At 39.4% G+C, this 18,770-nt stretch overlaps 1 protein-coding gene across 1 annotated transcript in view; it reads right to left on the reverse strand.

Annotated features, from left to right (window-relative positions):
* Positions 1-18,770, reverse strand: part of LOC126252829 (pre-rRNA 2'-O-ribose RNA methyltransferase FTSJ3) — a 112,752-nt gene that overhangs the window by 72,608 nt on the left and 21,374 nt on the right. The window contains exons 3-6 of the mRNA XM_049953773.1: positions 17,501-17,647; positions 3,551-3,714; positions 2,478-2,774; positions 1,919-2,347 (exon numbers count right to left, since the gene is read on the reverse strand). Coding sequence (XP_049809730.1) covers positions 1,919-2,347; positions 2,478-2,774; positions 3,551-3,714; positions 17,501-17,647 — 1,037 coding nt within the window. The remainder of the gene's footprint in view (positions 1-1,918; positions 2,348-2,477; positions 2,775-3,550; positions 3,715-17,500; positions 17,648-18,770) is intronic.

The raw sequence follows: 18,770 nt of genomic DNA on the forward strand, positions 1-18,770 counted from the left end.
GGAGATCACGAATGTAAAATTAGAGAGATTCGAGCGCACACGGAGGCTTTCAGACAGTCGTTCTTCCCGCGAACCATGCGCGACTGGAACAGAAAAGGGAGGTAATGACAGTGGCACGTAAAGTGCCCTCCGCCACACACCGTTGTGTGGCTTGCGGAGTATAAATGTAGATGTAGACGTAGATTACCATAAGTATGGGAGTATACTGTAGTATGCTTTACTGTACTGCATTTTAAAGTGAAAGTAACTGATAAAAACCTAAACAACACTGTCTCTGTTGTGACTGCAGAAAACTACAAAATTAAATTCTAATATATGTTATTTTTTCAAAATACAGGCAAGGAATAATAAGTGTATTTGTTATTGATGTTTCGTGCTTATGTTTGTTGGATATTTTCAATGTATTAGGTACAATACATTACATTTGTACAATATATTAAAAAAAAACATAAGAGAAAATTTAAGCCTTCATGTAATTTATGCTCTGAATACTGTCTTTTTCGTTTTGGTACTGTTGACCAATTTTTGTAATACAGTTAACTGGAATGATGTGGTGTCATTTAATGACTATTACACTTTACAGCACTTACAATAACTTTTAAACATGGTTAAAGTTTTGTCTTGTTCATTATCCAAAACCATGTTTGACAGTACTGAACAGTGTACATAGTTGCTGCTTCTTTTTTCACTTATTAAAGGTTTTTACCTTCTGCTCAGATGTTATTACTGTATGTACTGCACAAACAAAAGACAAATTTCTCTTCAGTCCCTTTCCACAAATATCACATTGTAAATACCGTAGGTGTGCTGTATTTATGCTACTTTTTGAAGTTTTAATTCTGTGGCAGTCTAAAATTGACAGATACAAATTTTTTATTAAAAAACAAAGCAAAAACCTGGTTTGTGTAACCATTGGCTATAACAACCAACCACCATCAGTCCCTTCAATGTTGTTATAGCTAGTTTCGAATGTACTTGGTTTTACTTTGCTAGTTATTCACTTTCGTATTGAAAGTATCACACTTATACACATGCTTCAAGCTACAGAGATTATGCAGGGTTTGTCAATATGGTGTATGCTGACATTTATTTTACCATGGGTAATCCGACAATGGTTACTTAGTCAACTGAAACCAGTCTTCACAATTTATAATATACATGATATAGACAATTAATTAAAAAAATAAGAAGTGTACCAGAGGCTGAGGGCTATTAATCATTTCTTACCACACTTATTTATGTAGTAACTGCATTTCTCATTTTAATGGTAATTTGTTTTTGTAAAGGTTTGTCGCCCCCCACCCTCTGCCCTCTTCACTAAGTCCAAATTGTCAAGATCTCCTCATGATAACACAGAATGCTCTACCAGCCCACAAAATATGCGCAAAGAGTATGTGGTGCTAAGAACTGGTGGTATCAATAAGTTTCTACCAAGAGGTATCATCATGTTCACCACACTGGTCTTCTTATTATATTGGATAAGGGTTCTGAGGAGCAACAGAGTAAAAAACAGTAAGATTAGAATGAACTGACAGCAGAGTAACAAAGAGCGGAATATTTGATGGAAGCCAAACAATACAAATCGTAATATTAGTGAATGAACTTCCATGTCAGATGGATCTTAACGACTCTGGTAACCTGATTACATTAACTTTCCAACATTAAACTTTTCCACAGATGTTAAGTCTGCTAGGTAGTATAAAATAACCACAACCAAGGCAAATCAATGATTGGTTGTCATCATTACTCAAATTAATACTGAAACAAAATTAAGTCTTAAAAGATTTCAAATGTAAGCTTCACATATATTTTATGTAAATATCGTATTATTTTGTTTATCAGAATCAATTATTCTCTTCACTTACTTCTATAGCTGTCTAATGTGTAACAGTCATAACTGTCTGTACAGAAATCTCACCTTCGCACTGTCCACTTTTTTCAGGTCAAACATTTCTTCTCCTTCATCTCTTGGGCCTTCATCCCCCTTCAGAACCATCTTCAAGTTGAGTCGATCTTGTAATTTTTTCCGCTCTTTATTAACACGTTTTCTTTTCCTCTTGCTTTCCCTTTGTTCCTCTGCCTGCAGCTCACTTATCTGTTTAGAAAGTTCATTCATCTCTGCTTCTTCAGGATCCACGTCAATCTCATTTACTTCAGCAACTCCATTTGCTTGAGTTTGTTCATTTTCCTCTGCTTCTTTAGTACCAAAAGCTTCTTTCATTGCTTTCCACCATGACATTAATAAACGAAAATCCTTCCTCCCGAGGACTTTTATATCTTTGCAACATTCTTTCACTTCAGGTGTTGTCTTTGGGTGATTGGCCACAGCATCATCATCGAAAACAATCTGAAAGATTGATGATTAGATCCTTTAGATGTTACCTTAGCTAACATCAGAGTTTCTTAGGAGGTAATACAGGAAACATAAAAAGAAAAGTAAAATTCTGCAAACTCATGCATCATCAAACAGCAATTACCTCAGATGCATACTGCAGTGAATCTACCGGATTGTCTCTAGCTATGAAATCTGACACAAGAAGTTTATTGTACAATGTATAATTATTTTCAGGATAACCCTCTGCCTTTGCCTTCTTAACTTTTTCCGGATGGTACACACTCATTTTATTATTCTTAGGTTCAATTTCTAGCTCCTCAAATACATATTTGGCATCAACAAAACGATGATCCAATTTATCAGGTGCCAAGTAATGCTGACACACAACAAATATTTCTGCTGACTCTGTACGAGATGCTTGAGGTTTTGTTGCATGAACCTGAAAGCAACAAAAGATATTTTCAATGTGAATACAGTACATACAATACAAATAAGTGAGTTACCATCTAGCTATATGAGAATGGACAAACAAAACAAAAGCAAATTGATAAGAAATGTTAATTTTGATCAAATATAAAAACAAAGTTGAAAACACACACAAAATGAAGAAAAATGAACAGAAGATGCATGGCCATAAGAAACATGTGACCACCTCTTTATTTATTAATTTTTCCACAGATCAACTGATTTGTGCTTTTTCTATTTCAATGAGGAGGATGGAACTCCCCCCCCCCCCCCCCCCCCCACTCTCTCTCTCTCTCTCTCTCTCTCTCTCTCTCTCTCTCTCTCTCTCTCACACACACACACACACACACACACACACACACACACATATATACACAGTACTTTGAAAAAACCTTAAAACTTCATGCATAACTGTTCTCTGCCAGCCCTAATTTACTTTAAAACAATGTACCTACACTTATCAGTGAATTTCAATACATTACTGAATATTAATAACCAATGGTAACTGTATGGGGCTAATTTCTTCTTGTGTGTGTGTGCGTGGGGGGGGGAGGGGGGGGGGGTCTGCAATACGAATTGCAGGCCTCAAGAGAGTAACCCTTCAAGTCATGGCATTTGTATTGTCCTGCTCAAAAGATTTCTAATGATTTTGCTTGAATTAATATTAACCAAAGCACCAATGAAATGTTAATTGAAGGCTTTACACTCAAATGGCAGTTATTAGATGCCAACTGAATTAATAGTAAATACCTTTTTAAACAGTTGTTTGAAAACCCATATTAATGGGTGGTAATCCTTGGAGCGAAAAACTTTTGTAACAAACCAACCACCTCTCCTGAGAAAATTAGTTGCCAGTTTAAGCGCACTTAATGTAAGACATGCCTGCTGGTATGCATCATGTAACCAATTTTTACCTGAAAATTGAAACATTTTGAAATGTACATAAGAAATTACATAATGTACCAAAATAGCAGATACGCAGTGAATATGAAAACAACAAATTAACTTATGAATTAGCAGGAGACTAGAAAAGACACAATTAAATTTTGCAAAACATCTTTTAACAGAAATTATTGGTAAAATGTACATTGTGACAAACTATATTATGACATTCTAAACTTCATCAAAACATGGTGGGAGTCACACTTATCAAAATGTTATGCCATTTCAATTAATTCACTCAGTTACATATTATATTACTTCTACACACTGTTAAGACAGGCAGAAATATGACACTATGGGAAATATTTAAAATCAATCAATAAATGATCCTGAATACTGGATGAGTTATAAATAGACGAACACAATTTTCTTTTTCCCTTATGCTAAATTAAGTTCCAGCTATGCACCTATAACAGGACCAGATTACAACAGTAAAATGAAATTTATTGTACATGTTTAAAAAATAAAATTTTAATTTGTAATATTTTTATTTTTTATGCAATGCTTTACACAAACAAACTGCCTGTTATTTTCTGTTCATTTTGAGACACATAGAGGTCCAAACAATTGGAGACCAAAAAGTAAACAGAATGAATCTCATCACTGAAAGATCAATTACAACATATGGTATTGCAGTGTTTGCAAAGCCTGGTCTAATATCATTTCTTTAGGGTCTACATCAGATAACGAAATGGAGATTCTGACAACTGAGATCCCGTCATGTACAGTGACATTCATATATAAACCATCTAACACTAAATTGCTTCAAGCAACCACCTAACCTCTACTCTCAATCAACAAAGCTAGTAATAGGTGATTTTAACTGTAACAGTACATCACGGGGCTACAAGGAAACCAATAAAAATGGAGAAGAACTTGAACACTGTACTAAACACATAGGATTGGTGGAAATATGTGAATGGAAGATTCACCATACTTCAACAGTGACAGATGGTGTGGTGCATATGATCCAGACAACATTTTTGTCAGAGAACATTTGTCCAACAAGTACAGAATAATGTTGCAGGGCTACTTCCACACACACGGCATCAACATGCTGAAGCAGTTGTGACACCAGACAATATAACTTCAAGAAAGAACAGTGGGGAGTATGTCACACAAGAACTTGATATGGGAGCCTTAAAACTCGACCCACCTCCACAGAATGTACGATGAATTTGTTAAACCAGTCCAAGCCATCTCACGTACATATATTCCAAATGAATTCAGAATGGACTATATCACAGAACTCAATGAAAACTCCAAGTCTTCTTTAGAGAGATACAAACTATTTGACAATGACCCATTCTCTGAAGAAACAACCCAAAACACGAAAATCTCTTTGCTTGCTGTATCAGCTTCCACAAGTAAAAAATGGTGTGACCTAGTATCAAATCCACATATGAAACAGAAAAGCTGAAAGGCTTGGAAATTACCAAAGAGTCTCAACAATGATCCAGCCCCTGCTCCTCCTGATCTCTCGAAAACAACTACTGACTGAATTGCTTACCAATTACTTCTGAAGAGTAAGTCTAAAGGTAGCTCAAAAACTCCAGACTCATGAGACATGATGATGTGAAAGACTATCTTTGCACCCATTTCATTTTAAGAGAATTGGATATAGTTTCCAAGTCTATTAAGAACAATAACGCTACAGGCTTCGGCAGTCTATGAACAGAACAGATGTTACAACTTGCTTGTAATATCTTATATTTATTTTACAGACTCCAATGTGGGAATATTAATTTTATTATGAGGTATTTTAATACACTGTCCTTTGCAATTCTTTGCAAGGCAGCAATGTACATTTTTTTCAGCTCTCTGATTGAGCAACTGTCTTCCTCTCCACAAAGATGTAGACATTATCAGAGATTAATTCTGGTTAATTATTCGTAGCAGACTGATGCTTCTTGTAATAAGCTCAGTTGCCTTTTTTGCAAGCATAATATGATTAATTATTACTTTGGCTTCCAATGTACTTATCACATAAAGGTTGCATATATGAGTGCACAATGGCAATTGATGATATACGGTGCTCTAAAGAAAATAAAAAGGAAAGACAAATGAAGCTTTCCCTTTGTCATTTAACTGTCACTACCAATCCCCTGGGATTTCCACATTCAGAATAAGCTGCCAAACAGTGACTATCTTGCATAGAAAGCATATTGTTATCATTTCTTGTAATTTCAACAGTCACGCTCATAATAACGTCATCAAAGTGACTTTAAATTTAGCATATTTACTTATTTCTATCTAAAATATTATATTTAATGAGATACAAGGTGCTATAATTCATTCATTCATTCATTGGGTTGCCTGCCTTGCGGCAGGTTTTGACTGCATAACCCTCCATGCTTCTCTGTCTTGTGTGTTCCTCTTCATTCTTTGGTACCCTCCTTGTGGCCTGCTGACATCATCCAGCATCTGAAACCTTCTTCTGCCCTTCCCTATCTTTCCTGGAATGAAACCTTCAATTTCCTCTACTAGAAGGCAATCTCTTCTTAGATTGTGGCCTATCCAGTTTAGTTTTCAGCAGCATCCTCCATTCTTCTCCAACTCTTCATTCCTGGCTTTATCAGTCCAGCTGATCTTCATTCTAAGCCATATCTATATTTCACGTTTAAACAACTAGTTAGGAGACTTCTCTGCTTTTGAAATCCCTGTTTTGCCAGAGCCATTCTCACTTTGATATCTTGTTGGCAATCCACATCTTCTTCAATCCAACTTCCCAAATACTTGATGCTCTTACCTGTTCTATGATTTCTGACCCCAACTTAATTTTCACCTTTCTTTTCTTTAGGCCTATGTCCATGCTTTTGGTTTTCTTTTTATTAATTTTCATACCATATGCTGCATAGGCTTCATTCAGGTCATTTAGCATTTGAGTCAGTGTCTCTTGATTTTCTGCGAGGACCGCCATGCCATCTGCAAATCTTATACATTCAATTTTCCGTGCACCTAACCTGATGCCTCTTGTTTGCAGCACTTCCTCCAGATAGATGTTAAATAGTATCGGCGAGCGGCAACTGCCCTGTCTAACACCTCTCCCTATCTTGCTGTCTTCTGAGATCCCATTACCTATTCGTACCCAAGCTTTCTGATTTAGGTACAGATTTGCGATCAATTTCTGATTTAGGTACAGATTTGCGATCAATCTTCTCTCCACTTTACACCCTTCTTGTTCAAGATATGTAACAGCTTATCCCACTGCACACTATCAAAGGCCTTTTCAAGGTCTTTGAAGACAGCATACACTTCTTTGCCCTTTTCTATGTATCTTTTTCCGATGGTTCTTAGAAGTCCAATGGCAACTTGTGTTCCCTTTCCCCTTATGAAACCGTATTGTTCTTCACCAAGTGTTTCTTCCAGCATTCCATATGACGTCCTATTCAGAATTCGAACAACTACTTTTGCTGCCTGGGATACTAGGCTGATTGTCCTGTGGTCTTCACACTTTTTAGGATTATTAGTCTTTGGGATTGGGACTATTATACTTACGAGAAAGTCTTCTGGCCATTCCCCTTCGTCATAGATGTAGTTGCAAAGAGAGGTCAACTCATATTCACCTGTTTCTTTTAAACTCATTAAGATTTCTGCCAGAATGTCATCTACACCACACGTTTTGATGTTTTTAAGTTCTCCCAATGCCTTATTTACCTCTGAACCTCAGATAAAATCTCCTTTTTCATCTTCATTTACTGATTCTTTCTTCTCAATCTGCAGATCGGAGGATCTTTGATCCACTTCATAGAGAGTTTCAATATATTCTTTCCATATATTCTGAACAGCATGTGGGTCACTTAAAAAAGAGTTCCATCTTTCAGTTCTATCTCCATATTTGTTTTGTTCTTCCTTCCCTGAAATACTATTTCTCTGGCTACTCAATACATCTTTTTGTACTTGCCCTCTTTCGCTCCAGTGTCCCAATTTCTGAGCAGATTTCTCTTGTCCATTTTTCCCTGGCCTGATAAGTTACTCTTCTCAGCTCATTATTCAGTCTTCTGTATTGCTTTTTTCCTTCATCAGTTTGTGCACTTTTCCATTTTCTCCTTTCTGCCATCTTCAAGATCATGTCATCGGTAACCCATGGTTTCCTTCTCTGCTAGCACTTCACCAGACCAACAACATCTTTACTGGTTGCTTTCAGGGTGTCTCTGAACTGGTTCCACTGTCCATTTTTGCCCTCTGTCTTTTCTCTAATTTTCCACTTGTCTCGGAACTCTTCTTGAAGCTTTTTTGGTTATTCTTTCTTCCTTTAGAGCATCAAAAGAAACTTCTCTCTCACTTTACTTACCAACATTCTTTTCAATCTAACCTGCACATCTGTTACAACAAAGTTGTGCTCAGAGTTAATACCTGCTCCTGGATAAGCCTTGGCATTTCTCATGCACATCTGGAATCTACTCTGTATTAGTATGTAATTGGTCTGGTATCTGACATGGTCTATATTCAATGTCCATGTGTACTGTCTTCTTTTGAGATGTTCAAAAAGCATGTTTCCAACTACCATTGAGTCTGACCATTCTCACATCCCTTTCATTCCTGTTACCCAATCCAAACTTTCCAACCACATCTCTGTCTTTCACTTCACCAACCACTGCGTTCCAATCTCCCATTACTATGATACATGCCTTTTTCTTCTCTCTCTCCACCATTGATCCAATTGCGTTGTAGCACTCTTCAATCTCATTGTCGCTGGGTTGGCTGGTTGGTATATAGACCTGTATCAGAACTACATCTTTCTTGTGACCTTTCAACCTCAGCATCATCCATCTGCTATTTATGTATTCCACCTTCATTATCATGGTTTTTACCTACTTCTTTACCATGATAGCTACTCCATTCATTCCATCTTTTTTCCCCCTTCGCCAGAATAAAATAGTTTGTAGCCATCACTCTGCAACACACCATTGCCTCACCATCTCACGCCGCACATTCCAAGAATATCTATATTGTTGTGCTCCCTCTCTTTTTTCACATTTTCATTTGCCAGGTTGTAAGAGGGAGCGAATGTTCCATGTACCAATCCTTAGCTTTTCTTCTTTCCTTTTCTTTTTTTTTTTTTATCTTTACATTTTCAAATTGTCTCGATGTACTCCCCTTCCACAGATCCGATTAAGGGGCTGTTTTACCTCCGAAATCATTATTTTGCACATAGAGAGCCATGTCAAGTGTGCCTTGGGAATAGTAATGTGCTATAAAGCAGTGGATTATTAAATCTAAGGAAAGCAGTGTTTGAAAATGGTAGATTCCAAGGATTTGGTGTAAAGGCAAAGTAGTAGCATTTCAAAGCCTTGGAAGGAGCCAATAGACTCAAAAAACTTCTATCCTGTTTCACTTCTCAGCCATTTGTATAAGATATGGAAAAGGCTGCTTCTAAACTGAACATCAGAGTGCTGGCAAAAGCCTCATAAAAGAGCAGTCAAGCTTTCATCGAGGAAGATCTTGCTATGGACAGATCCTTAATTTTCTCCAACACACTGAGGATGGGTATGAAATATGTCAAGCTACAGGTGTGGCTTTCATTGACCTGACAGCAACTTATGCTATGATCAAGTGTTGATAGGAAAGTGTATTCAATCACAAAGGATCGATGTCTGCTGCAAAACAGGAGATACTTCATCATCCTATAAAACAAGAAAAGTCGGTTGAGGATTCAGAAACATGGCCTTCTTTGAGGAAGTGTGTTGCTCCAGTTGTATAAAACCTACCAAAATTACCAACCAATTAGCTCTGAAACTAAAGCATTTATATATGCTGATGATACAGTGACTGTTGTCCAAGGGAAAACCTTTGAGGAAGGGAAGATTAAACACACGAGGGCTCTTGAGACTTTGTCGAGTATTACGGCGATAACCACCTGCAGCCAAATCTTGGAGAGACAGAAGCTTATGCATTTCATCTAAGAAACAGGGAAGCTTAAAGGAAACTCAACAATTTTTGGATAGGAGAACAACTGTTCTATTGTGATATTCCCAAAGACCTTGGAGTAAATATGGACCATTCCTTTACATTCAAAGCCCATTGTGATGAAACAAAGTTCAAAGTGTCTGCAAGGAACATCATCTCCAAATTTACAATAGCCATGTGGGGCAGTCAATCAAAAGTGCTTCGAACATTTGCTCTGGTGCTACATTTCTCCATATCAGGATCTTTCACACTAGTTTGGCCAAACACATTGATACACCTTCAAATGAGACTAGACATTGTCTTTGACCAATTCCTGTCAATAAACTGTACCAAATTACAGATTAGCACCAACAGATATTCGCATGAAAGCAGCTTCAGAAATGGAGACAAAGAAACAGGAAATTGATTTCAGACACCCTTTGTTGTGACACGAGCATCAATGACCAAGACTCAGATTACAAAAGAGCTTCATGCAGGAAGCTACAACTATTCTTTTATCTCCTTGAACTTTATGAGTGCAACTTTGGTACCACCTAAAGCACACTGAACAAATTTCAAAGAGAAACCAGTGGAAGGTTCGTACCCGCCTTGTCTGATGTGGAAGACACTAAGCTAACTGAGAACTGTGGTGAGAAGTCAACCCCAGGAAACAATGTTTTAGCATTGACGAAATTTATCAGTGTGGTGACGTGCAGGACCAACAACACCTGCTAGTTCGAGGAACATGCAGCATACATGTCCCACTAATGACCTAACTGCAACCAACAAAACAGCAATCAAAACTGGTGAATATTAGATTCTCCATAGAATATAAAGAGAATTATCATGCGGTTTATTTTCCATTTTCCTGTCTGTATTTTGTAAATTCTTGTTGTACATATTAATTTCTGCATTTTTACTGCTATCACCTTCCGCTGTATTTAATAGGATTTTATCTGTAACTGTGTGTACATAATTAAACTCTCTACCAGTTCTACAATAACTTCATGCCGTGGATACATAAAATAAATGAATTAATAACTTTGGAAGAACTGTGTATCTGCATCATTAACATTTCTGCAAGTCAAAATCATTTCTTTTGCAGTCATGAGATACGGTTGTTGCTGGTGATGGCCTCAGAAGTCAAAACTGGTTTGCGAGTACATAAATAGTTGAACAGCACGGAAATATTTTATTTTTCGTTATTATTAAAGATACCGGCTAGGCTGCATTAGAATTTGGTCAGACAAAACAATATGTGACTTACTGGAAGATTCTTTGTGTTATATTTCATAGCCTCTATGCCGCTATTAGAAGTAAAAATTGTGGTTACAACGGGTCTGAAAAGCCTTTCGTCAAAAAATTAAGCTTGACTGGCCTATTGGGGCTGACCATTTCAGCTTCAGAGGCAATTTTCAAATGATACCAAGAAGATTGTAGCATTTGTGCTATTTCGTTGATATTACTTCATTTTAACACCGAGTCACATTGATTGGTACACCTATGCTTGTCAAGGGGAGATAGATAGATAATGTACACCGGCACAACATAAGGTCAGACACAGAAGGCAGGAGTGTGAGAATGGGTATGCCAAGTTGAGACTGATATCCTGTACTGACGCATATATTAAAAAAACCTCGAATAAAAACTGGTGGCACGGTGGATAAAGTTAAAACTTAATAATTCCTATGCAACACATAGAAATCGTACGCTGATCTTGTTACCAGCTATAGTCATAATAGCATTTCGTCTTTCTAACAATTTTGATAAAATAATCATATATATAAAAACAAAGATGCTGTGACTTACCAAACGAGAAAGCGCTGATAGATAGACAATAAAAAACACACACACAAATTTCAAGCTTTCGCAACCTAAGATTGCTTCATCAGTAAAGAGGGAAGGAGAGGGAAAGACGGAAGGATATGGGTTCTAAGGGAGAGGGTAAGGAGTCATTCCAATCCCGGGAGTGGAAAGACTTACCTTAGGGGGAAAAAAGGACAGGTATACCCCCCCCCCTCTCTCTCTCTCTCTCTCTCACACACACACACACACACACACACACACACACACACACACACACACACACACATCCATCCGCACATATACAGACACAGGCAGACATATGTAAATCCAAAGAGATTGGGCAGAGATGTCAGTCAAGGCAGAAGTACAGAAGCAAAGATGTTGTTGAATGACAGGTGATGTACGAGGGGCGGCAACTTGAAATTAGCGGAGGTTGAGGCCTGGTGGGTAACGGGATGAGAGAATATACTGAAGGGCAAGTTCCCATCTCTGGGGTTCTGATAGGTTGGTGTCAGTGGGAAGTATCCAGATAACCCGGATGGTGTAACACTGTGTCAAGATGTGCTGGCCATGCACCAAGGCATGTTTAGCCACAGGATGATTCTCATTACCAACAAACACTGTCTGCCTGTGTCAGTTCTCCCACACCCACACCGGCTGTTCAGAGCATCCTCCTACAGGCCAACTGCAAATTAGAACAGCATGCCACCCTCCACCTCAAAAAACTATCCAATCTCCTGGTTTCCCACCTCCGGAAAGGCAACTCACTCACCCTCTACAACCTTTCCAACAAACCTCAACCTCCTCTCATTGCACACAGACCCAGTCTCTCCCATCTACTCAATCTCCCTCTTCCAGCTCCACTCCCCCCAAGACCTCAAAATTCTAGTCAACACAATCTGGAACCACAACACCCTAATTCAGTAGTTAACCTTTCCTCCACAACTCTCTCCCAATCTGAAACCTCTGTCCTATACAAAGGCCTCACCTTCAGCCCTACTCCCAGATTCAACCAAACAGCCCTCGTCAAAGCTTTACTGTCCTACACTTGTAGTCTCTGCTGGAAATATCACTTTGCCATGAAGAAAAATCATAATCCTACTCCTAATGATCCAACTCCCCTAGACACTATCCAAATTGAACCCTGCCTGGAACAGTCCGTCCTCCGTCACAGCAGGACCCACCTCCTCTTCCTCAAAATCACCCTCTACAAACCTTCCAGGGATTTCTCACTTCCAGCCTTGCCTCTCAATCTTTCTTGAAAAACCTTAATCCTACTCCCAACATCACCACAGCTGAAGCCCAGGCTACCCATGATCTGAAGGCTGAGCGATCCATTGTCATTCTTCTGGCTGACAAGGGTTCCACGAGCTAGGTACTTGATCGTCGGGAGTAAGTGGCTGAGGGACTGCGTCATCTTTCAGACAACACTACATACAAAGTCTGCCAAGGTAATCCCATTCCTGATGTCCAGGCGGAGCTTCAAGGAATCCTCAGAACCTTACGCCCCCTACAAAACCTTTCACCTGACTCCATCAATCTCCTGACCCCACCGACACCCCGCACCCCTACCGTCTACCCATTTCCTCAAATTCACAAACCCAAACATCCCAGCCGCCCCATTGTAGCTGGTTAACAAGCCCCCACAGAACGTATCTCTGCCTATGTAGATCAACACCTTCAACCCATTACATGCAGTCTCCCATCCTTCATCAAAGACACCAACCACTTTCTCGAATGCCTGGAATCCTTACCCAATCTGTTACCCACGGAAAAAATCCTTGTAACCATTGATGCCACTTCCTTATACACAAATATCCCGCACGTCCAGGGCCTCGCTGCACTGGAGCACTTCCTTTCACACCAATCACCTACTACCCTACCTAAAACCTCTTTCCTCATTACCTTAGCCAGCTTCATTCTAACCCACAACTTCTTCACTTTTGAAGGCCAGACATACCAACAATTAAAGGGAACAGTCATGAGTACCAGAATGGCCCCCTCGTACACCAACCTATTTATGGGTCGCTTAGAGGAAGCCTTCTTGGTTACCCAGGCCTGCCAACCCAAAGTTTGGTACAGATTTATTGATGACATCTTCATGATCTGGACTCACGGTGAAGAAGAACTCCAGAATTTCCTCTACAACCTCAACTCCTTTGGTTCCATCAGATTCACCTGGTCCTACTCCAAATCCCTTGCCATTTTCCTCGACGTTGACCTCCATCTGTCCAATGGCCAGCTTCACACATCTGCCCACATCAAACCCACCAACAAGCAACAGTACCTCCATTATGACAGATGCCACCCATTCCATATCAAACGGTCCCTTCCCTACAGCTTAGGTCTTCGTGGCAAATGAATCTGCTCCAGTCCTGAATCCCTGAACCATTACACCAATAACCTGAAAACATCTTTCGCATCCCGCAACTACCCTCCCGACCTGGTATAGAAGCAAATAACCAGAGCCACTTCCTCATCCCCTCAAACCCAGAACGTTCCACAGAAGAACCCCAAAAGTGCCCCACTTGTGACAGGATACTTTCCAGGACTAGATCAGACTCTGGCTCTCCAGCAGGGATGTGACTTCCTCAAATCCTGCCCTGAAATGAGATCCATCCTTCATAAAGTCCTCCCCACTCCACCAAGAGTGTCTTTCCGCTATCCACCTAACCTTCGTAACCTCTTGGTTCATCCCTATGAAATCCCCAAACCACCTTCCCTACCCTCTGGCTCCTACCCTTGTAACCGCCCCCGGTGTAAGACCTGTCCCATGCACCCTCCCACCACCACCTACTCCAGTCCTGTAACCTGGAAGGTGTACATGATCAAAGGCAGAGCCACGTGTGAAAGCACCCACGTGATTTACCAACTGACATGCCTACACTGGGAAGCCTTCTATGTGGGAATGGCCAGCAACAGACTCTCCATTCACATGAACGGACACAGGCAGACAGTGTTTGTTGGTAATGAGGATCGCCTGTGGCTAAACATGCCTTGGTGCACGGCCAGCACATCTTGGCACAGTGTTACACCATCCGGGTTATCTGGATACTTCCCACTGACACCAACCTATCAGAACTCCAGAGATGGGAACTTGCCCTTCAATATATCCTCTCTTCCCTTTACCCACCAGGCCTCAACCTCCGCTAATTTCAAGTTGTCGCCCTTCGTACATCACCTGTCATTCAACAACATCTTTGCCTCTGTACTTCCGCCTCGACTGACATCTCTGCCCAAACTCTTTGCCTTTACATATGTCTGCCTGTGTCTGTATATGTGCGGATGGATGTGTGTGTGTGTGTGTGTGTGTGTGTGTGTGTGTGTGTGTGTGTGTGTGTGTGTGTGTGTGTGTGTGTGTGTGCGTGCGAGTGTATACCTGTCCCTTTTTCCCCCTAAGGTAAGTCTTTCCGCTCCCGGGATTGGAATGACTCCTTACCCTCTCACTTAGAACCCACATCCTTTCGTCTTTCCCGTTCCTTCCCTCTTTCCTGAAGAAGCAACCTTGGGTTGCTAAAGCTTGAAATTTGTGTGTATGAGTCTGTGTGTGTGTTTGTGTGTTTTTTATTGTGTCTATCTACCAGCGCTTTCTCGTTCAGTAAGTCACAGCAACTTTGTTTTTTATATATATTTTTCCCACGTGGAATGTTTCCCTCTATTATACTGATAAAACAATCATGTGATCGTAAGTCACAGATAGCTTGTAATTCACCCACTGTATTCGTGACATTATTGGCTCTCAAATTTTAAAACGTGTTTTCTTATTACACCAATAACAATGAGGTGAAATATATTCTTTTGAATCAAAAGACTTGGAGTTTATTATTCAAGATAGATACAGTGATCATCTTTACCATTCTAGATTTCACTGTTTATTTGCCAGCTAAGAATCTGTGACAGGAGAAGGTAAACAATGGTACCACAAGACATCTACAGAAGACACGAAGTATGCAGACCCCTTAAAATTTATTCGTGCAAGTCATCTGACATAGCCCTCCACCTGCAACTTCACATAGGTAGCAGTTTAATGTGTTACCATGGTTGGTGTTGAAATGTGTACTGGCAGTAACTTTCATTACAATGAAAATTACTAAGGGCTATACCACACTCTGACAAAGGCATCAGCTGCTACATATTTTGAAACAAATGCAGTTTTCCTGGTCTTAATATGCATCTGCATCTGCATCTACATCTACATGGATACTCTGCAAATCACATTTAAGTGCCCGGCAGAGGGTTCACCGAACCATCTTACAATAATTCTCTATTATTCTCCTCTCAAACAGCACATGGAAAAAACCGATACCTATACCTTTCCGTGCGAGCTCTGATTTTGTCTTATTTTATTAAGATGATCGTTTCTGCCTATGTAGGTCGGTGTCGATAAAATATTTTCGCATTCGGAGGAGAAAGTTGGTGACTGAAATTTCCTGAAAAGATTCTGCCACAACGAAAAATCCCTTTGCTTTAATTGTATCCATCCCAAATCTTGTATCATATCTGTGACACTCTCTCCCCTATTTCATGATAATACAAAATGTGCTGCTCTTCTTTGAACTTTCTCGATATACTCCGTTAATCCTAGATCATGCAACAGTATTCCAAAAGAGGACAGACAAATGTAGTGTAGGCAATCTTTTTAGTAGATCAGTTACATTTTCTAAGTGTTCTGCCAATAAAGTGCAGTCTTTGGTTTGACTTGCCTATAACTTTTTCTATGCGCTCTTTCCAATTTAAACTGTTGGTAATTGTAATTCCTAGGCATTTAGTTGAATTTATGGCCTTTAGATTAGACTGATTGATTGTGTAACTGAAGTTTGACGGATTCCTTTTTGCACTCATGTGTATGACCACACTTTCCATTATTTAGGGTCAATTGCCAATTTTCGCACCATTTAGATATCTTTTCTAAATTGTTTTGCAATTTGTTTTGATCTTCTGAGGAGGTTACTAGACAATAAATGACATCATCTGAAAAAAACCTACGGCAGCTGCTCAGATTGTTTCCTAAATCTTTTACACAGATAAGGAACAGCAGAGGGCTTCAGCTGTGGTGATGTTGGGAGTAGGAGTTTGTGGCACAACTTGACAAGAAGAAGGGACCGGTCGGTAGGGCATGTTCTGAGGCATCAAGGGATCACAAATTTAGCCTTGGAGGGCAGTGTGGAGGGTAAAAATTGTATAGGGAGACCCAGAGATGAATACATTAAGCAGATTCAGAAAGATGTAGGTTGCAGTAAGTACTGGGAGATGAAGAAGCTTGCACAGGATAGAGTAGCATGGAGAGCTGCATCAAACCAGTCTCAGGACTGAAGACCACAACAACAACAACAACAACAACATATAGCAGATGCTGAGTCGCAGATAGGCACAACAAAAAGACTCTCACAATTAAAACTTTCAGCCATTAAGGCCTTCGTCAACAACAGACACATGTATGCGCGCGTGCGCCCCCCCCCCCCCCCCGCCCCACACACACACACAAGCATGCGCGCAAATGCAACTCACACACATGACTGCAGTCTCAGGCAACAGTGGGTGTATTGTTGACGAAGACCTTAATGGCTGAAAGCTTTAATTGTGAGAGTCTTTTTGTTGTGCCTATCTGAGAATCAGCATCTCTGCTATATGGCGAGTAGCAACTTTCCTTCTCATAATACTGTTTCATTTATTTTTGTAGGATTTGGAGGCTACAATATTCAATCTCACTATGACAACCCTGTGTTCACTAATCCCTTTATCCATTTTGATGCTCATTATTAGCTCAGGATTATTTGTTACTAAGAGGTCAAATGTGTTTTCACAACAATTTACTATTTGTGTAGACTCACGAACTAACTGTTCGAAATAATTTTCAAAGAATTATGCATAACTCCAGATTTAAACATGTATTTTCCCCAACATATTGAGGGTAAATTAAAGTCACCACCAACTACAATCTAGCTTTAATATAAGAATTGTGAATTTCTACATTACGCAAAAACAAAACAAAGAAATCAGAGCAGAAATTCAGGAATAATATTCACATTAATAATGCTTTTCGTGATGTGGTATCAAACTTACCAACATTTGGTGCACCATCATTCAACACAACATCTGCCTTCCATGTCTGAAGTTCCTTCTGTATTGCCAGGCGACATTTGTCAGTTGTGATATCGCCCTGAATACTTATACAGCCTGGCACTAGCTTGATAGGAAATAAATCCACACCTAAAACCAACAGAATAAAATAAAAGTTATTATACTTCATGTCTGCATGCATTACACATTTAAAAAAAAAAAAACACAGAAATATACTTCAGGTCAAATATATATGCACAAGAATCATTTGTAATCAATGTTGTGGGGTTTTTTAAAAGTTATAATGTGATAATGCCAATAAAATTTTCCTGCTACTATGAAATTTCTTCTTGTTAAAAAAGTTGCCAGCAAATGCAGCTTGTTTGGATTAGTGGAGGGTATGCATACACAATTAGCTTACACGATAAGGACATGTGCCAGACACCAATTGGATCTATGATCAAAATTAAGAACTTTTAGTCTGATACAACACCCAGGTTGACTGCAGTTTTTGAGAACCCTCTGGTACTTACATAGTCAAAGGCCTGCCTTCACCCGGGAAATGGTTAAATGCGAAATAACACACAATAAAATTTACACAAGTTTCGCACCTGTCTCAGGGTGAATGACAATGTGGTGACAGAAAAGGTATCTATTCACAGATAGGTAGTCTTTCCTTCTCAGCCTGCTCGGTAACTCTCCTCTGACCCAGGGTTCTGCGTGACTTTCCTAAACTGTACCCATTTCCCTAAACGTCTCCAGTCCTTTTCCTTCACCCCTCTTGGTTCCCTTTCAATCTTCTTCCAGAAGAAGAAGCCACTGGCTCCAAAAGCTCGTGAAAGTTAAATCCTTTTGTGTGTGTGTATACCCTTGCCACTGCTTGGTGAGTAGATTTTTTTATCTGTTCATTTACATTACACAGATAGATAGTAATGTTTATACTTACTCAAAATATTCAAATGCACTCGACCCAGAAACAAGAATACCAGTAAAGACAGAATTAGTCATATTTGAAAAATTCTATGTCTTTTAGATGTGGCAAATGTCTTTACACATGGTGTGAGAAAATTCCCATTACAAACTTCTACGACTTGTACACGGGAGTGAGTACAAAATATTTTGAATAAGAACCCATGTCCAGAAACACAGTTTCCATTCTATAACTGTTTCAGTTCAAATGTTTAACTCACCCACTTTTCTTGAGAGACTGAAATACATGATGCAGTACAATTATTAGGTAACAATTCAAAAGGAAACATAACAAAACATCATT

Source organism: Schistocerca nitens, chromosome 4 (assembly GCF_023898315.1).
Source record: "Schistocerca nitens isolate TAMUIC-IGC-003100 chromosome 4, iqSchNite1.1, whole genome shotgun sequence".
In the NCBI taxonomy this organism is placed as follows: domain Eukaryota; kingdom Metazoa; phylum Arthropoda; class Insecta; order Orthoptera; family Acrididae; genus Schistocerca; species Schistocerca nitens.